This window comes from Poecilia reticulata, chromosome 17, assembly GCF_904066995.2.
Source record: "Poecilia reticulata chromosome 17, P_reticulata-male-v2, whole genome shotgun sequence".
Taxonomy (NCBI): Eukaryota; Metazoa; Chordata; class Actinopteri; order Cyprinodontiformes; family Poeciliidae; genus Poecilia; species Poecilia reticulata.
The window spans coordinates 358,350-379,906 of record NC_088846.1 but is presented as its reverse complement, the minus strand read 5'-3'; the positions used below and the strand labels follow the sequence as shown (position 1 = coordinate 379,906).

Genomic DNA, 21,557 nt, shown 5'->3' with positions numbered 1-21,557 from the left:
ACGTTGTGTGCATTTATAATTTTTCTTTTCTGATAAGGGAGGGAAGCTGGCCGATAGCAGGGCACAAAAATAAAGACTTCCTGAAAAGATCAGAGTGTAAACTTTTTGGTAAATCCCGTTCTAATGTAAAATATGACATAACTGGATTAAGGAAATGTCTAGTATGATATCACACATAATATTTTTTGAGAATTTGGAAACAAGTGCTTTTTATTTCCCAAAAAATAAGAGGAGAGAATGGATATTTCAGCTGCCTGAAATAATGTGTTCCCCCCCTTAAAATGGAAACAAAAGAATTTACCAGCAAAGTCTTTTACTGCGTTAATTCCCCTTATGATCAACAAGAAATTATGCAAGTTTGAAAACATTTGCTCTGTTTGGACAAAGTTAGGATGGAGGAAGAAAATATTTTAGCTGCTTAAGCCACCTGAAATAATATGTTCCCCCTACATAAAATGGACATCTAGTGAATTATTTTCTTTACCTAAAATTTGAATCATTAAATGAAGCTGTTTATTTCAGTTTGCAGAAAAAAACTCCTAGCGAAAGAAGTTGTGGATTTTCCCATTTCCTCTGCGGCGTCTACAGCATGAGGTTAAGCAGTAGCGCAACAATAATGGATGCAAGCTGCTGTTGAAATCTAAAGGAGAAGAAGAAGAAAGCGGCCATTTTCATTTAGCACATGCTAGTAGCAACACGAAAGATCAGCACTTTTACTGTTACCGTTCAGAAACTACCATAATCAGTTCAGTTAAATCTAAACTTGGCAACTTTTTCTTTTTCAACGTAATAAATGTGATATTCAATTGACCTGTTGTGACTCAAAATTTGGGTGTCCGCCCCCCTCTGCTGCTGCTGGATTGTTGTGGAAAACCTGGAGCGGCAGAGAAATCTGTGGCTTTTAAGTGTATGTTTACTGTTTTTTTTTTTAGAGAAACTTTGGAGGTGCGGCTTATAGTCCGGGAAATACGGTATTTATTTCATAAATAGTGTTATTTCCTGGATTTTTTCTGTGAAGAACCCAGAGAGGATTATTTGATTATTATTTATTTCATTAATAGTGTTATTATTTATTTTCTGACTTTTGTTCTGTGAAGAACCCAGAGAGAGTTATTTGATTGTGCTTTCTGGAAAACAATACATTTTTACATGTAGACACTCCTGCAATCGTCACTTTTTCTGTTACAAACTGACTCCGGCTCCCACTAGAGAAGGGAAAAGTTTTTTTGTTTTTTAAAATTTATTATATAAACATACAATCAGATTCATAAGGGTACCGTAATGTATACATTATAAGATCACAGAACAAACAAAGTGTCAACAGAGCCAGACAACAACTGGGAAAGAGAAAAAGAAAAAAATAAATGAATAAAGACATAAACGATACAAAACAAAATGAAAAATAAAAAACATACAACAGGGCAGTATATTAAAGTATGAAACTTTTCAAAATATTGGACAACTTAAACACATTTTTTTTACTTTACTAGACATAAAGATTTATAAAACAAGTTTAAATCATCCACTGTCTAAAGTTAAGAATAGTTTTAGAAAAGCGAGCGACATTTATGTGAAATTTAGGTAACATCCATCCATCCATCCATTTTCTTCCGCTTATCCGGGGTCGGGTCACGGGGGCAGCAGCTTCAGAAGGGAGGCCCAGACTTCCCTCTCCTCAGCCACTTCTTCCAGCTCCTCCGGGGGAATCCCAAGGCGTTCCCAGGCCAGCCGAGAGACGTAATCCCTCCAGCGTGTCCTGGGTCTTCCCCGAGGTAGGTAACAATAAAACATTATTTATTCCACAGTCAATGAAGTGATCATTGATGAAGATACCAAATTTAACATCTTGTATGGTTATATCTGCTAATTGTACCATGGCTGATGATAAACTGATTAAGATCTTTTGCCAAAAAGTCTGAACAACTTCACACGAGAAAAACTGGTGATTTAAATCTTCAGTAACTTTTTCACAGAATCCACATCCATTTTAAACCTGTGTCTCAGGAAGTTGTTAGTTGGATACATTTTGTTTAACATTTTAAATTGCATGTCTTTTATTTTGGAAGGAAGTGGAAAACATAAATATTTTGATCTAATATTTTTAATTTGTTCTTTGTGAAAGTCTCTAAGGATATACTCTCTTTTAAGCATCGGGGGCACAATAACTGGATAAATGGCTTCTTATAAACTTATTATTGCATTTGACATCACAAAAATCAACATTTTCAATCAAGAGTCCTTAAACGAGGACAAACCTTAGAATACAATAAATCTTGTCTGACCATGGATACAAGTTGACGAGGGAAGGCTTTGATGATTCTTTTGTATTTTGCCTGGATACAATATAATTGAAATTTATCACAAAACTCAGAATGCTGTAAAATGTCACCATTTGCATCCAAAAAGTGAGCAACAGCCCACACACCTTTATGAAACCAATTCTCAATAAGAAATGATTTTCTATTGATCAATATATCTATTGTTCCATATTGGAGTGAAGTTGTTTGAAGATGAGCTTCAGCCTGTTGATGAAAATCTGAAAGTTTGAATCTTCTAAGATCACAAAATCACATCTTATCAGGAAATCAATTTTTTAAAGACCATATTGGAAAAAACAAACCAAATGGAATTTAGATTCTGCAAACACAATTTAAGCCTTTTTATTTTTAACATTCCATTCATAACATCAGAATCTCTGGCATTGCCTCCACCATCTTCATATGATTTAATCAAATCCTGTTTTGCAATATAATGACATTTATTTCTCCAAATAAAGTTGAAATTTAAACTATTAATATTCTTAATTATTTTGAACATTAATTATTTAATCATTTGAATTATTAATGATTTATCTCTAGACACAACACCTAAATATTTCACCTCTTTACACACCTTAAGGTTACATATTGACAGAGTAGATCGATCCTTCAGATCAAATAATACACTTTTATCTAAATTTAGTTTTAAACCAGAAGCCTTGGAGAAGTCGTTGATAATGTTCAGTGCTAAGAGAATTTGAGATTCATCTTTTAGGAACAAAGTCGTATCATCAGCCAATTGACTAATTATTAACTGATTACCTAATATGTCAAAACCAGTCAAGTTACTATTCTTAATTAAAATAGCCAACACCTCAGCGATCTACGTTTTCGCATCCAGCTGAATAATGTGTAGATGCTCCACTGGTCACAGTGGAGCATCTTGATGATGGTGTTGAATTTTTCACCAAAACCAAAATGCTGCAAAGTATTAAGAATAAAGGAATGCTCAACTGAGTCAAAGGCCTTGCAAAAGTCAAGAAAGAGTATAAAACCCTTATCAACATAATCAGTATAATCTAATAAATCCAGAACCAATCTAATGTTATTATGAATAAGTCTTCCACTTAAAAAACCGGATTGTGTTTCATTGATTACCTCCGATAAATCTTTTAACAATAATTTCATGATAAGAGAAGGGAAAAGTTATGTGGCCCTCACAGGAAAAGGTTTGGGGACCCCTGCTCTAGAATGTCATGGTAGATGGCAGGGTCGCAACTACATATTATTCAGGTGGATGCGAACACATAAATTGGACAGGACTCTGGACCACTGGGCAACTGTCTAGTTTCTTTTTTCCTCATCTAAGGTTAACATGAAAAATTATGATTCCTGGTCAAATCAATTTTATTTATTGGGCTCATACAGTCACATTTCTTTAAATCTCAAGAGGGTACAAAACGTCACTTAAAAGACAGCAATTTCTATTCCCCAGTCTTGGGGACACAATGACCAAAACTGGGAAAAGTACAAACAGTTTGAAACAGACAATTCACAGTAACTCTTTTTTTCACTTTGAGCCAAATTTGTTTGAGTTCAAGATAAATTGTTTGTGTACCAGTTTAAGATGTGCTTGGCTGGCAGTCCTTAGAGTCTTTATTGCTGCTTTTGTAGTCTTTATGCACATCAAGGTCACCATACAATGCCTCTAGTACATCCAGAACTCTACTTTGAACTGAATCCACCTGCTCAGCTGGGCAGTATTCATCTAGACTAGACCTGTCAACACAAGACAGAGATTTACATTCACTCTTTCATTTTCTCTCCAATCAGATCTTGTGGACCGAGTGTTAATCTTTACCTTGACATGGTCACCAGAGTCGGTGTGGGCAGAGCTTTCAGGACAAGCTGCACAGCAGAAATCAGTCCATCGATCTCCTCCTCGGTACTGATGTGATGCGGCAGCTCATCTGAGTCACAGGTCAGGCCTGCTTGGTGAACCTGAGTCATGCAGTGATTGGTTGAAGCAGGCAAAAAAAACCGCGATAAAACCAGATTTAAAGGTTAGGAGGAAAACAGCAAAATGTTTTAACACAGATTCAGACTGTTATCCTGATTGTCCATGTCTGTCAGTTTTTAGACAGTAGTTCATCTTTTTAAATCATGTAATGGGTTTCATTGTGCCAGTGACACCTTAAAGCTTTTAAATCCTTTCTTTTCACATGCAAATCATCCACTGATGATCTATATAAATTAGAATTCAATGCCTCATTATTGAGGCTCCACAGATCCTGGATTACTCCAGTTTTGAGGCTCATTTTTTGAGCAACTTGTTTTGCTGCGTTTTTTTCTTCATTTGAATGAGACATTCAGGCTCCGTCCCCCTCCAGGTTGCAGAGTGCTCCACTTCACCGCATTTGGCAATTTTTGTAGTTTGATAGCAGCGATACAGTTATCAACCGGCAGAGAAACTTTTATTTCCAAGTTTATTAAAGATGTCAACAGTAGAAGACTCATCTATCCAACCTTACATGTTGGAGTCAGAGTCTGACCCAAAGCATGAAAATGAACCTGCAGAACCACGCATTCAATGGTCAGGACCACCCCAGGGCATAAGCAAAGTAAGTGGCTGCTTAGGACCCCAGGGCCACCAGGGGACCCCTCTAAGTGGAGCAGATTTTTTTATTATTATTTTTTAGAAATGATGTGTTTATATTAACAAAAACACACAATTTCATGATAAAGTTGTAATTTTTTTTTAGAAAAATTTGTTTTATTTATATAGCATTTTTTCAGCAACAAGGCAGTTCAAGCAATAATATATATTTGATTATGAAATCCTTGTTTATATGGTCAACTGTTCTTGGGGGCCCTCGAATGGCCCCTCACTTGACAACCATCCAGAAACCCTCCATTAAGTCAAAGGTGTAGAAACTTTCATCAACATCTAAAGATTTCTTCATAAAGATATCCGTTTTAATCTGGCTTCATAAACGTAATAAATGGCTTCCCTAAAGACCTCGGCAATAAGCAACATTGTGCAGCACTTTTCATTTTCATTAAAATCTGATATTTTAAATCACAGCTTTGGGGCCTCTGGTTTACAGTACTTTAGGCTGGTTTGACCCATTTTCAGAGATAATTCAGCAAATAATTATTTGACTACTTTGGGCTCAACACATGCTGTGTACAGAGCATCACAGATATTCAGGATATATACAAGCCATTGAACCACAATACAGACTTTAAGTACATGGCGGCATTTTTTCATGTTTAGACTCATGTAAATCAATTTGTATATGAATGGCAACCTGGATGGCAAGGTGGTAAACAGCAGCTTTAGGAAAATAGAAGAATTCTTACCACATTTTGATGCTTACCATTTCATAGTCAGGTGAAGGATTTCTTGCCTTCAAACTGGAAACCAGTTGGTCTAATGAAGACATGCTAAAAAGAAATAAGTAAAGTGACACAATGACTGTTTCAAGACAGAAGAGATCATTTTTACAGTTGTGAACTGAAGTGTAAAGATGACATTAATAATGCAGCAGCAGCTGCCAGCATGCGACATGCAGCCACAGATTTTGGTCTCTTAGTCCAACACACAGATACAAATATGATGAAGTTATCCAGTGTGTGATTGGTACTGGACAAATTAACTTGTTTTACCTACCTATCAGGGTGAGGATGACAAATGTGTGGACAAAAAAGTTAACCTTTGACATGCATAGTAAATTGTACAAAGTTGTCATCATTCACTTACATGCAGCTGAGCTGCAGACATTTTCTAATGACATAAAAGCAGAGGAACTGTACCCTGGTTTAGATGCCCATTGTGTAACCGTCTGTTCTCCATCATCTTCCAGCAGATCAGCGAATGCCGCCTCCAGGTCCTCTAACTGATGAATACGGTGATCTACACACTCCTCCAGCTCTGCCTTCAGACACACACACACGTACACACACAGTGTGTCTTTCTATCTTCACCTGGACTTTGCATTGACTTCCATTCACTGAAGCTTAACCCTATCCTTACTATTGCCTGTACATGTCTAACCCTAACCTAAACTTAATTAAAACCTTAGTCCTAAATCTAACCCCCAAACCAAAAATAGCACTTCTCTCTGGGCCCCATAAGGAGCAGTCAGTCAATGCAACATTGTATTTGTTATGAAATGGTCCTTACGGAGAGAGAGAGAGATTGATACAATGGTTATAAAAGTTATAAAAAGTCTATACAAATGTTCAAATGCCAGGTTTTCTTGATGTAAAAAAATGACAGCAATACAAATAATTTCACAACTTTTCCACCTTTAATGTGACCTAATAATCTGCATAATGCAATTGAAAAACCAACTGAAACCTTTAAAGGGGTGAAATACAAAATAGAAAATGTTAAATAACCTGGTTGCATAAATGTGCACAACCTTTAACTAATATTTTGTTGCACCACCTTTGGCTTTTATTACAACACTCAGTCTTTTTGGGTTGGAGCCTGTCAATGTGACACATCTTGATGTGGCAATATTTGCCCACTCTATTTTGCAAAATCGCTCCAAATCTGACAGATTGCGAGAGCATCTCCTGTGCACAGCCCTCTTCAGGTGAGCCCACAGATGTTCGATGGGATTCTGACTTGGCCAGTCCAAAGCTTCCACCTCATTCTGGTATGGACATCCTTTTGTTGTTAGATGTGTGTTTTGGGTTATCGTCCTGTTGAAAGATGAAGTTCCTCTTCATCTTTAGCTTACTGACAGAAGGCCAAAGGTTTTGTGCCAACACTAACTGGTACTTGGAACTGTATATAATGCCCTCTGGATTGAGGCCCCAGGTCCAACTGATGAAAAACAGCCCCCTGAGCATGATTCTGCCATCACCATGCTTCACTGCAGGTATGATGTTCTTTTGGTGATGAGCTGTGTTGTTTTTGCACCAAATATATCTTTTGGAATTATGTCCAAAAAGTTCAACCTTGGTTTTCACACGTGTGAAAATGTGTTATGATTTCCAAACGTATGAAGAACATGGGAGGTAGTTGTTACATGTAGTACACCCTTGTACTTGACATAAATTCCAGCAGCTCCTTCAGTGTTGATGTCAGCATCTTGGCAGCCTCCTTGACCGCTTTTCCTCTTGTCTCATCACCAACGTTGAATGGATATCCTGTTGTTTGTAACGTCACTGTTGTGCCATATTTTCTCCACTTGAGGATGACAGTCTTCACTGTGTTCCATGGTATATTTAATTCCTTGGGAATTCTTTTGTAGTCTTCATCTGACTGATATCTTTGAATCATGAGGTCCATCTGATGCTTTGGAAGCTCTGTGGATCATGACTTATTCTGGAAGGTGTGGCTACAAAGACTTTAGGAAAAGGCTAACAGAACAGTTTTTCAAGTGTGTTGTAGAGGTTAAAGGTCATATATATATGTACAGACTAGAGATGTGCCGATCAGGTTTTTTCCTGCCGATACCGATCACCGATACCGATCACCGATGCCAATCACATAATTTTTATTTTTATTTTTTATGATAAACACTACCGGTTACATTATGTGGAAAAAGGAAGCATGAATTCACCTTAATTTAGACAAAAACTTGTTTTTAATAAATTTTTCCAAGAAAAAAAACAAAACAGGCATTGTGCAAATTGTACTGCTATCAATAAAACTATCTTTAACAGACTGATAACATATGGAGGCTCTGAAGAGGCTAAATAATGCAAAGAGCCAAAATAAAACCTCTCAACATTGCCAAAAAAATTCAAGTATAAAACTTAACATTCAAAGGCAAATACAGGATCCATTACAATAAACAATCCTGAGTTACTGAATGACAACTTCCTGTTAGCATGGTGGCTAGCTGATTACTGCTAGTTCTGAGTGGCTGTTTCTGACTGAGCAGAGTAATTATGCAGAACAGGGAGGAGATCGATTATTTTTTTTTAGAGATTATCTGTCTCTTGTTAGGACAGCAAAAGTTTTAATACGTATGTAAAATGTATTTTTTTAGGTTAGATGCTGCAGCTTTAAGCAGAGGTTCGGTGTGAGAGTCACTACCAGGTGGAGCAGAAGCGGAGCTCCGTCTGTCAAATATCACTACCTGTAGCGTAGCAGCGGTTCAACAGTGAGAACAGAACCAGCGTCTTACATCGCAGCTCCAAGACTTAAATAATTTTATGGGTTATTTGTTTAGCTTTCTGACCGTCATGCTAATAATCCGGGTGAGTGTTTGTAGCTGTGCGCTGCTTTACCTGCTATCTGATCCTCCATATGTCTTTTTTACTGCAGTGAGCCTCGATGTAGCCAAACTCCATCAAGTATGGCATTGTTTTTATGTCGTATTAGCTTCGTTGTGTTGATGTATTTTGACGTGCTTCAATTTTCCGCCGCAACACGCAAACTTCCCCATTCACTCAGTGCGTTATAGTTCAACATCGCTTAGGATTTGTTGCTGCGCGTTTGCGCAGTGTGAAGGAAAGAGGAGACCAGCTGCACAGGCAGGCTGAGAAATGAGATGCAGGTGATCGGTATCGGCAACAATAGCCAATGATCGCTGATCACCGATCATACACTTTATCACGAAAATTGGACCGATTATGATCGGTGACCGATCGATCAGCACACCTCTAGTACAGACCAAAAGTTTGGACACACCTACTCATTCAAAGAGTTTTCTTCATTTTCATGACTGAAAATTTGTAGATTCACACTGAAGGCATCAAAACTATGAATTAACACATGTGGAATTATTTACTTAACAAAAATGTGTGAAACAACTGACAACATGTCTTATATTCTAGGTTCTTCAAAGTAGCCACCTTTTGCTTTGATTACTGCTTCGCTCACTCTTGGCATTCTCTTGAAGAACTTCTAGAGGTCGACACCTGAAATGGTCTTCCAATGGAGTTCCCAGGGATGCTTAGCACTTGTTGGCCCTTTTGCCTTCACTCTGCGGTCCAGCTCACCCCAAACCATCTCGATTGGGTTCAGGTCCGGTGACTGTGGAGGCCAGGTCATCTGGCGCAGCACCCCATCACTCTCCTTCTTGGTCAAATAGCCCTTACACAGCCTGGAGGTGTGTTTGGCGTCATTGTCCTGTTGAAAAATAAATGATGTTCCAACTAAACGCAAACCGGATTGAATAGCATGCTGCTGCAAGATGCTGTGGTAGCCATGCTGGTTCAGTATGCCTTCAATTTTGAATAAATCCCCAACAGTGTCACCAGCAAAGCACCCCCACACCATCACACCTCCTCCTTCATGCTTCACGGTGGGAACCAGGCATGTAGAGTCCATCCCTTCACCTTTTCTGCGACGCACAAAGACACGGTGGTTGGAACCAAAGATCTCAAATTTGGACTCATCAGACCAAAGGACAGATTTCCACTGGTCTAATGTCCATTCCTTGTGTTCTTTAGCCCAAACAAGTCTCGTCTGCTTGTTGCCTGTCCTTACCAGTGGTTTCCTAGCAGCTATTCTACCATGAAGGCCTGATTCACTCAGTCTCCTCTTAACAGTTGATGCAGAGATGTGTCTGCTGCTAGAACTCTGTGTGGCATTGACCAGGTCTCTAATCTGAGCTGCTGTTAACCTGCGATTTCTGAGGCAGGTGACTCGGATGAACTTATCCTCGGCAGCAGAGGTGACTCTTGGTCTTCCTTTCCTGGGGCGGTCCTCATGTGAGCCAGTTTCTTTGTGGCGCTTGATGGTTTTTGCGACTGCACTTGGGGACACTTTCAAAGTTCTCCCAATTTTTCGAACTGACTGACCTTCATTTCTTAAGGTAATGATGGCCACTCGTTTTTCTTTACTGAGCTGCTTTTGTCTTGCCATAATACAAATTCTAACACTCTATTCAGTAGGATTATCAGCTGTGTGTCCACATGACTTCTGCACAACACAACTGATGGTCCCAACCCCATTTATAAGGCAAGAAAACCCACTTATTAACCTGACAGGGCACAACCTGTGAAGTGAAAACCATTTCAGGTGACGACCTCTTGAAACTCATCAAGAGAATGCAGAGTGTGCAAAGCAGTAATCACAGCAAAAGGTTGCTACTTTGAAGAAACTAGAATATAAGGTGTACTTTCAGTTGTTTTACACTTTTTTGCTTAGTACATATTTCCACATGTGTTAATTCATAGTTTTGATGCCTTTAGTGTGAATCTACAATGTCAATAGCTATGAAAATAAAGGAAACTCATTGAATGAGTAGGTGTGTCCAAACTTTTGGTCTGTACTGTATATATATATATATATATATATATATATATATATATATATATATATATGTGTGTGTGTGTGTGTGTGTGTGTGTGTGTGTGTGTGTGTGTGTGGGTGTGTGTGTGTGTGTATCTGTAACATGAGTACATTAGTATTGTTGTTTCTAAGTGAATATGAACTTGTTTTCTTTGCAATTTGAGGTCTGAAACCACTGCATCTTTTTTACTTCGACCAACAATATTCATTTTACTCAAACATATACCTATAAAGGGATAGAGTAAAATCAGAGGAAATTATCATTTTAAGTGGCCTCTTAATTTTTCCACAGAAAAATTATGTGTATTACCTCTTATCCTACAGTTTATTATAAACAGATACATTTTCCTGTTACTAAGTTTTTCTGCAACTGACATGAGTTAGACTATTCTAACCTGATCAGCACCCATCCTTGGTTCTCTGAAGTAGTAGAGCTTCTTGAGGATGGAATACTCTTCCTGGAAAAAAATTACAGTTATCAGGTTAGTCTAAAATGATACCTTTGATTCCAGACTACAGTAAGATTATTATAGATTACATGTATAAGAATAGCATAGACACACTCAGAGGTGGCCCTGGGTGAACCACCTAGTGGCAACCCCCCATCCCCCACCCTCCCTACCCCATCCATGAAGCTGTACTCAATGTACAAGCTTGAATTTATAAAGAATTTTATTTGACCCCATGTATTTATTACATCATGTGATAAATACATGACGTGTATTTATCACATCATGACTGATGAGATAAATAATGGTTGCTCTGATAATTGATAAAGGTATGAACAACATTTAAAGACATTGCAATTTTTTTCCATTTGTCAATGACAGTTGAAATTGTTATTTTCCACAATGAAAACCCTTGTACATTGTCTTGTCTTTTGGAAGAGGCCTGTGTCATTTCCAACCAGAATCTAACTTCTTGGTCGAATGGGAAACAAAACTAAATGTCAGTCTGCCTGGGATATTAATCATTTTTTTGCTCATCTGCAAGTGTTGCAGAAGTCAACCCTTATTTTTTTACAAAAATATTATTTTCTGGGTCAAACACATTTGGAAACACAGATCAACTTGTTGGAAGAACAACATTCAAGCATAGATGAGATACCTGCGTGTATATTTCTTTAAAAGGGTTTTTACAGGAGAAGAAATCCAAATCAATATCTAGGATGTATGGATCCGTTTCACTGAGAAATGTAGCCAATCTCCTAACAACATAACTAGTTGATCCTTCATCTTTATCTTCATCTCCAAAGTCTGTGCAATTGCTGCTCAGCTTTCTCTGTAAGTTGCTGTCCTCTGTTGGCAGCAGTGTAGGAGTTGTTACAGATGAAGGTTCCCCTTCCCCTCTCAGATCTGTTCGAGCTTTTTTGGATATATGTGTCACAGAATCCCTCTCTGTGTCATGCCCTGAAACCCAGAGTCAGATGAACAAGAAAATATCAAGGAAAATTATAAGAAGTTAAATTATTTAAACATTTACATGTTAAATAAAAAATATAACATCTATTTTCTAACATTTATTTGTTTTGACAGAAAGTTATTGGTTGTAAAAAGTAACAAAACTAAAAAAAATTGACGACAATGAATAAGCTCGAAAAAATATTCCACATTTGAAGGACAAAACATAAAAAATATTTTTTTGAAATGTGTTGGTAGCAAATGTGGCCTTTAAAACATACAGACAAATACATATGTGGACACCCTTTAACAGTGTTAGCCTTCAGTCTTCCATTCAAAGCATAGTTAGCTTTGAGTTTCCAAAGTATCGGATGGGAGTCACTGTAAAAAGATGTCATTCAACACTGAAAGAACAGCTTGAAATATACCACAGAACACACGCAAATAAAAACATTAAGTAGGAAAATGTGGGGTCTGGGATAACTTTTTGACATAGAATTAAGGGTTTGCTTCAGCTGATGACTTTAAAAACAATTCAAAATACCAAAGTCCTAACCCAAAACCTGACCATGAAAAAGGTCTTCAGTTCGTTAAGCACAACCTAGCAAGTGCAAGCATAAATCCAACCAATAAACAATGTTTTCACCAGAAGACATTGCAGAAGACAAATGTTTTCACCTACCCTAATTCATTTCATTATTTTGTAAAGAGCAAGTCAAATTCCGAAACGCATCTGTTTTTAAATCCTTACGACACCAGAAAAAAAACTGTAGACAAACCATGTCATATTCATACAGATTTGTGACAGGTAGTGTGGGTAAAAGTTCCCAAGTTGAGGCATGGCAAGTTATCTTAGCACACTGCAGCTTGAAGTGACCCAAATCCAATTTTTTTGTCAAATCCGATTTTTTGCAGGGGCCGTTCACACTGCCGCACACATGCGACCTGTATGTGTTCTGCAGTCTGAATGGGCAAACGACCTGAAAGTGTCCCGCATGCGCAGTAGAGGGCGCAATAGCATCAGACTTCTCAGCCAACCGCCATAAAAAGAAGAAGTGCTCAGTGTTTGCGGAAGTAAACATGGAGGCTAACAGTGGAGCTTAGCTTACATATTTGAAGTTGTTGTCCAACCGGAGCAGCATATTAACACCTTAATCCTCATTATAGTCCGTCATAGTTGTCGTTAGGCATGTCACGATAACACATTTTGCTGGACGATTAATTGTCTAAAGAAATTATTGCGATAAACGATAATATTGTTTCAAGACCTTTTGACACTGATTTAATGGAAATGACTAATAATACATGCGATTTCCTGATATTTATTTTCAAAAGGACACGTAACACTGAAACTGATCAACTAAATAAACAAAACAACCAAAAACAAAAATAAAATGGATTCTCAGTCTCCATTAACAAAAAACGTACTTGAATAAAAACTAAACAACATAAAGCCAAAGTAGAAATAAATACTGCATTCAACCAAAAGAGTGCAGATTATGAAGTCTGTATTGCCCTTCAGTAATCTCTAGATTTAAATGGAGAAAACCGGCACATCCGACTACCTAATGCAGTAGTTCACACTACACCATTTTTTGCCTCTATTTTCCCCTTATGACAATCTTAGATCATTGGCCGATCTAACCGATCATCCTGCAGTGTGTGGTGTGTTACGGTAGATCGTCGTGGCCGCTCCGATCTAAATCAGGGGTTTTCCCCGACTGGGAGCTTAAAGCTGAATGTGGCAGGTAGCCAATCAGAAGGCGCGGATTCTCCTCCATGTTTTCTGAGGGGAAATTACGGAGGGGAATCCCAAACAGCTGACACGGCGCAACCCAAAGTCCAGCGGACATCGGAGATGATATGTGGAAACATTAATATTTATGTAACATTTCGTGCAAAGAATATAGAAATGATAAGGGGAGGAGTTGGAGCCAAATTGCTACCTCAGTTGATGAACCCGGTAACTTTTCAGCTGTTCTTCGTTAACGTGACATAAATAGGTTATAATTATTTTCATTCAGTCAGGACTTTACGCTGAGCCACATGCATCACAGGTAGATTCTAGTAAAACATTGATTAATGCCTGATATTAAAATTAGTTAACTGGACTTGTACCCATTATTTTGGGCTACAAGTCCAAAATAATGGCTGTGTGGCTGGACACCACACGGCACGATCGAACCGCTATACCTAAGATTTCTGTCGGCTAATGTCTCTCAGGTTTTGAAAATGGACCGACAACTTTGTGTGCTTGACATTAGACTAAGGAAATGAGGAAGGGAGGGTCAGTGAAGAGCTTCTTTGAGCCTTTTTCATTCAGCGTCATCAACAGAAAGAAAAAAAGGCAGGAAGAGACGATAAAGACGATAATTAAAATGATCTCGATAGGTTTTTTTATCGTCCGATTAATTGATTTATCGTTTATCGCGACAGGCCTAGTTGTCGTTGAGTATCAGTGACGTTCAGTTCGGATGAATGCGACCTGAACATTAGGTTTAAATCATTTGAATCGGATACGTATTGAATATGCAAGTAACTTCACATTCGGGTTACATTTGAAAAGAATTCTGTTCTGTTCAGACTGTCATGAAAAGATCAGATATTGGTCGTATTACGTCAAAAACAAAATCGGAATTGGGTCACTTCCGCCTGCAGTGTGAATGCAACCTAATTCACCCCATGAAATACCATAAGGGTATTATTTTATATATTTCTCATGAACATATTTGTTTACTTTGCAGTTGAATTGTATGGGATTTATATCACATTAAAAGCATAAAACATTTAAAAATGGCTTATCATGTTTTTTTAACTAAGGTAAAAAACATCACTCTGGCTTCTCAGCAGGGCACTATGCACTTTTTAGACCTGCTCCTTCTATCCACTGTTGACATGCCATTTCATATCACAGTCCATATAGGTAACATTTACTTGTAAATGATTAACAATCTAGAAAACATAAAGACTTTTATGTAAAGTTCCTTACTGTGCAAGACAGTTAACTTACTGAAAAAAATGTTTAAAGTAAAAGTAGTGAATGTATCACACTGTGCCCATTGGACCAGCTGAACAATTGTTGCAGAATCACATTGACAGAATGTGAACCTCCACTGTAACTTTAATTTATGCAAAGCCATGAATGTCTAGTTAATCACTAGTTAGTGATTATAAGTAGTGTTTGCCAACTAAAGATTGTCACATCTTCCATGTGATAGAAAATCTGTGCAGGAAGCAGGAGATTGTGGTGATGAGAACTTTCAATCTGAATGAATATAAGAAAAATGTCAAAATACCAATGAAACATGCAAACGAAGAGTATAAATGGCTCCTACATAAATTAGCTGATCAAAGTTTATGCTTTTTAACCCCTTACCTGTTACCCCAAAAACAGTTCAGATGCAATTTAATGAAAACATAACACCGCTGTCCTTAAGGATTGACTGACTTGAATTCAAGTGTTTGTTGGGTTACAGTTAAGGTGTTGATGCCAATTAAAATATTTTGGGAAAATAGAGCTCACAACCACCTAATCTTTCCTATGAAAATAAATTTAGCTCAAAGCTAGTTCAAACTTAAAAGATGTAATCACTTCTTGAAGGTACCTGGAAGTGGCCCAGTTGATGTTTTGACAGGATTTACTTTGACTATGTTCAGTCTGAGACTTTTTGAGTTCTCCAGCAGCTCGTCACAAACATACAGACCATCGCTGAGGAAGTAGTTCTCTGTACTGGTCAACCTGGAAAATAATAACAGGACAGAGATGACGTAACCTTTAACCTTCTGTTCTGTTTTTTACTAGAGAAACTGAGAATAGAGGATCTCAAATTTTTACTGTAAAAACTGCACAAAGTCTGGGGTTCTGTTTAGCTGTGACAACTTCCTGGAGGGGTCATCGGCTCAACTGCTGTTCCCAACAACTTGATATAGTTATTCTCTTGGCTCCGTCTTTCGATGTTTAACCCCGTCTCTCTCCTAGACATAATTATCGGCAGAGATTTTGTCGCAACTAACAGTACATGCTGTCTTTCATCCTTTAACCTTTAAGACCAGCTCTGAGCTTATTTGTTAAGCTGTGTTTCTCTCTGAAATGAAGCTGCTGAAGAAGCTACATCCAGATGTTTTTACTTTTCTCTAACACTGAAAGTACTCCTGGATCAGTGCTTCTGTTTCTTTTATGTGTATGCTCTGTATTCTTAAATACCCAGTAAGGTGTGGGTATGGTTGTTGGAGATGTTGGAGGTTTTTTCCTGCATGCATGTTCTGCATGAGGGATTGCTGTATAGTCAATGACACAAAGCAAGCGGTTGTCTTCCGTTGCTACATGTCCATCCGGAAGGAGTGAATTCTGCAAGTCAATGACTCGATGGGATCTGCTGAGTTTCCTTATATTAAAAATGTGACCAGTGATAATAATAAACTGAACATGACTTTATTGGTTGATAACTAGAATTAATTGGAATGGATATGTTAATGGATTGAACTGCCTTTTTCATAAAGTGCCTTGAGATGACAAGTTGTCAATTTTGTTAATAAACTGAATTAAATAAAATGTAAAGCATTAAGGCTCAAATGGTCCCTTGCCAACATGCTTTCCAGTCATTTGTCTGCAACTCGACATCCCTTTGATCCTGGGACACTTTGGGATGGGGAATCTGACAAGAGAGGTCAGCAATCTTTTAAATTCAAAGAGCCACTTTTGCCCCGCTCCCACAAAATAAAATTTGTCTTGAGCCACAAAAAAAGACAAATTTCAGTTTTTAAAACAACACTAAATTAAAATGTTTGTTTTGAAAGCAAAGTAAATAAAACGAAAAGTTCTATTTTCAAATTTCATGACAAAATGGATCATTTAAAGTTTACAAAGGGAAAAAAAACTATTAAGTATTAGTTGTAAAATTAGACCAGGTGAGTGATGCCTTTATATAACAGAAAGATGTATGATGAAAGATACACAGCCCACTTAAAAAGGTAAAGTACACAACTTGAAGCTAAAAAAAATACTTCTACAAGTCTCAAAACATTGCTGTCCTTCTATTGTAGACACTCTATTCAGATATTGCAAGTGTAATTTTAGCAGTGCTAAAATTTAGCTGTGCTAAAATTACACGCTCTTATTACCTTTATAATTCAAGACAAATTCTTTATTTTGTTTTGTTGTAAAAGAGCCACAGTGGAGGAACTAAAGGGCCACTTGTGGGTCTGAAGCCTCAGAGTGAATCCCCCACCCTGAACTAGACTGACCTAGTAATAGATACACATTCCTTTTAACAAAAATAACCATTTATTATCTATGTTTATCTTACCTGATGGTTGTAGTAGATGAGTCTCTGCCAACATTGAATGTGTGCTCTCCTTCACTGATCTGTTGACACCAGTAAGGATGCAGCCACACCACGTAGCTCAGATGACCAGCATACACCATAGGCATTATCCAGTTTTCTATACTCAGCTCACTAAAAGACAAAAGAAAAATACAACTCTTATCAAGTGTCCATATATTTGAGCAGATTCAGCAAAATGAAGGTAGGAGAAAAAACACAACCCTTTGAACAGCAGGCCTGATTCCTTTTAAAGTTTCCTAAAAACAAATGTACCAGTCTAAAACTCGGTAAAATAACATTCGTCCCTGGTGTGATGATTCAGTCCCTTATTTGTCCGCTGCCAGTTTTTTTCAGGGATCAGGTCTTGAGGTTTGCCAAACTGTCACATACTTAAAAAGTGTCAAAACTTTTTAAAACATCTTCACACCTCTTAAGAAGTCTGCACTTAGTTAAAACATAAACTTGTTCTACGATGGTCAAACAAATAAGGCACATGTTCAGTTTTTTACATGTACCAAACCAAAATGTGTGCATCTGTTCAACTCTCAAACTGCATGCAAAAAAAGTTTCTTTGGTTGGGTGAACAAACTCCTGCCCAATATCAGAAAGTTGTTAGTAATTGATCAGTAGCGCACTGCTGGCAGATAGTGAGGAAGAGAACACACTTGCTGTACGTCATGTAAGTCAACACAAAGTTACTGATCGCAGACTTGGATGGGCAAAATCTTTATCTCTAAGTTGCAACAGAGCAAAAAAACTGTAGGTATTGTAGCAACCTGCTACAATACCTACATTGATTGTAGCAGGTTGCTACAATCAATAGCAGCCACACGGGTGCACCCACTAGAAGGAAACAAACACACCCAGTATAACACTTTCCTTTTATTGGCTGAGAGGTTGTCAGGCAACGGTACTTTTTTTCAAGAGCGAGAGCAGGAAAGGATTTGCAAGCGAACAGAGAGGTCTGCTAGCGGAGTCTTTATTTGAGCAGAGAGAATTTTGAGCGTGAGGAGAAATGTTTGAGAGAGTACAGAGAATATATGAAAAAGAGCAGAAGTTTGAGTGCAAGCATTACGAGTTTTGAGTTTGTCTTGTCTTCTATGCCTTAATGTTGGCTGAACAAGCAAAAAGGCCTCATCAAATGTCTCAGGTAGCTCTGTGATCATCACCACCTTCACCATTATAGCAATGTTTGTTTGTCAGAGGTTTGCTCTACCTGGGCTACACTTCACATGGGCGCAGCGATCTTGCCCTGGTTTCAATCAAATGAAGGGAACGTCTTACATCAGGGGTGCCCAAAGTGGGTCCTGGAGGGCCGGCATCCTGCATGTTTTAGTTCTCTCCCTGGTTTAATGCACCTGGATCAAATGATAGCTCATTAGAGGCCTAAGAAGAATATTGAAATGGTTGCTACTATCACCAGGGAGAGAATTAAAACATGCAGGATGCCGGCCCTCAACGACCGACTTTGGGCACCCCTGTCTTACATTGTTCTGAGTTTGTTGGTCACTGACAAAACCAGCTTGGTCCTCATCAATGAGCTCTGAGAAAACTGCCTTCAGCCTATTGGACATGACAGAGGCATATTATTTATAATCTTGGTTCACGAACATTACGAGTTGCATAATGTTTTATTATTGCCTTTTTTGGGCATAACTCTTATAATTGCTTCAGGCAATGATGGCGGTATTGTCATTTTTACTACAGTCCATTTTAATGACTTTCGTAATATAAAGACAATTCTTCAAAAGCCTTATGCTACTCAGATGGTAGACTGTCTGTACTGGGTGTTTTGTAATTTTTTTACCGCTAGCATCAAGTCTGTTTTATATGGGGCTTTGTTAAACTTTTATTCTGTCATTGTCCAATTGTGAATTAACCTAATCAATCAAGAAATATTTTAAAATCTTTGTTCGGTTTTGTGAATAATGTTTTATAATATGTTTGAAAAGGTTTGTCAACATGTTCTAAACTACTTCCTAATATTCATGTCTCTAGGTCAGTTATTGAACAAACTGATTGCATAATTATTATTTTTATTTTTTTACAAATTTTTGTTGCAATAGTTTTGCTGCCTTCTGTCCCGTTTAATAGAAGGATTCTTTTGGAATCTATATTTTTCTTCTACTACTTCTTCTTGCACTGAAATGTACCAACAGATTTTAAATTTATTTCTCCCAACTGTGAAAACAACAATGTATTATTCTGCTGCTCTTACCTGAGGAGTTTCTCCTTTTCAAATACTGTGTCAGCAGGCATGTTGACAGGGATAAGGAGGTCAGGATGGGAGTCTAAATGAACCAGTCTGATGTTGTTGAGTGGAAGATGTCTTGATGCAATGGCTCGATAGATGTGATGGACCACCTGCAACAATATATAGAATTTACACACAATATTGTTTTACTATATAACATTTATCAAAACAAAAAAATATATATTACACTAATCTGTCACCATTTGTTAATTGTACAGATAAATAACCCATATAATTAAATTAAAAATCTGTGCCTGTTGTATTGGTGGAATTTACTTTCTTTCTTACAGTCTCCATCTGATTTTTACTATTATGTGTACATGTACGCTTCCATATCCCCGTCACTTGATTCTGATGGAGTTCAATTTCCTCACGGAGCGACAGTAAAGTCCATATGTATTATTCTCCAGACATTATTGAAGTAATTATTTAAATGGGTAATCTGTAAATTAACCTGAACTAATGTTTTTGTTCAGGACTGAATATCTTAGTTTTCATTCAGTCAGTTTGACATTATCCATATGAGAGAATCTTATTTGATTTCTTTCGGATAGCGGTCAGTAAAGAATAAAGATACGTTCTCAAAGGTTTGAATTTCAACAGTCCAGCTACTTGTATTGAGCTGGTTGCTGTCATATCTGGCACTATTCGACCAGTTTCATGTTGGTTCTGTAGTCACAGACCGAAGACAAACATCCTTACATGGTGGTGGTCCTCCACTATCCACACAGGCAGCTTATCGTAGAACCTTTTCCGCGCCAAGGTACTCATTTCTGTATGAAGTTGTTGACCTAACGGACTCTTTAATCAGATTGACTTGAGCAAGCTAGCAGTAACCCTTTTTGTACGAAGAGTGCAGTCATGTCCGCGAGCGAAAAGTAACCGGAAATTCGCGCAGCAGAGTTTATATCGCCGGTTAGAAACAAGAATGGAACAGAAAGGTTCTGTCACTTATTCATAAACAAATCAAATAATACTACACATAAGGAAATATTTGTATATGTCATCAATGTCCTCATAGAGGAGATGTTTTATCAAGTCACGCTTTATGTTAGCTGCGATAATTGAGTTACACAGATGCAATTTACTCCACTGACTAGAGTAGCTGTTCTCAACGTGGGCGGTACCGCAAAGCCCAGGGGGCGTTCAGAGGACGGCAGGGGGCGCTGGCGGACATTTTTACAAAAGGGGGGCGCTGGGATGCCTTTGGGGGGCGTTTGGTCGAAGGTAAACTTTACACCTTAAATGAACAACAATGCCAGTTTAAACTTTGAGCAACTTGGTAAAACTGTATTGTGTAACATTAAATCATGCTTGGCTGCAACTGTATCGATGGCAGCTCTTCTTCTATTCAGTGTTTGTAGCTTCTGTTAGCTTCTTGGGGCAGCTCCGTTCTCCTGCTACTCCATCCATCCATCCATTTTCTTGCACCCTTTTTCCCTCAGTGGGGTCGGGAGGGGTGCTGGTGCCCATCTCCAGCCAACGTCTCGGGCGAGAGGCGGGTACACCCTGGACAGGTAGCCAGTCTGTCACAGGGCAACACAGAGACACACAGGACAAACAACCATGCACACACACACTCATACCTAGGGACAATTTGGAGAGGCCAATTAACCTGACAGTCATGTTTTTAGACTGTGGGAGGAAACCGGAGTACCCGGAGAAAACCCACGCACGCACAGGGAGAACATGCAAACTCCATGCAGAAAGACCCCAGGCCGGGAATCGAACCCAGAACCTTCTTGCTGCAAGGCAACAGCTCTACCAACTGCGCCACTGTGCAGCCCTGTTCTCCTGCTACTGGTAGCTAAAATCACGATACCCTCACTGAGTATCCCTCTGAAAAATGAACCCATTTAAATCAAGAAATCCCTCCATGGCTGATACCACGATAGAGAGCGTTCATTTTATAGCGTTAACACAGTGCTGTAAGTGGTCCGATATGAAACGAGGTGATAGAACAACACAGCACTTTACATTTCAACAATCAGAATGCAGAAATTGTTTCCGTTGTTTTAAAAGGTTTATGTCAGTCTGCCTTTTCCCCATCGACACGCT

General features: G+C 38.2%; 1 protein-coding gene across 2 annotated transcripts; it reads right to left on the bottom strand.

The window, feature by feature from the left end:
* Window positions 1-1,239: 1,239 nt before the first annotated feature.
* c17h5orf22 (chromosome 17 C5orf22 homolog) lies at window positions 1,240-20,410 on the bottom strand. 2 transcript variants are annotated; one of them, XM_017310225.2, is made up of 11 exons: window positions 20,202-20,410; window positions 19,464-19,609; window positions 17,228-17,377; window positions 15,527-15,660; window positions 11,629-11,930; window positions 10,917-10,979; window positions 6,075-6,196; window positions 5,639-5,705; window positions 4,120-4,259; window positions 3,877-4,037; window positions 1,240-1,762 (listed from the first exon to the last, which is right to left on the bottom strand). In XM_017310225.2, the coding sequence occupies exons 1-10, from the start codon at window positions 20,268-20,270 to the stop codon at window positions 3,881-3,883; spliced, it is 1,350 nt and encodes a 449-aa protein (XP_017165714.1). In that variant the 5' UTR covers window positions 20,271-20,410; the 3' UTR covers window positions 1,240-1,762; window positions 3,877-3,880. The 2 variants fall into 2 exon arrangements, with proteins under 2 accessions (XP_017165714.1, XP_008431802.1); XM_008433580.3 differs by lacking the exon at window positions 1,240-1,762 and having other exon boundaries at window positions 3,648-4,037.
* Window positions 20,411-21,557: the final 1,147 nt, after the last annotated feature.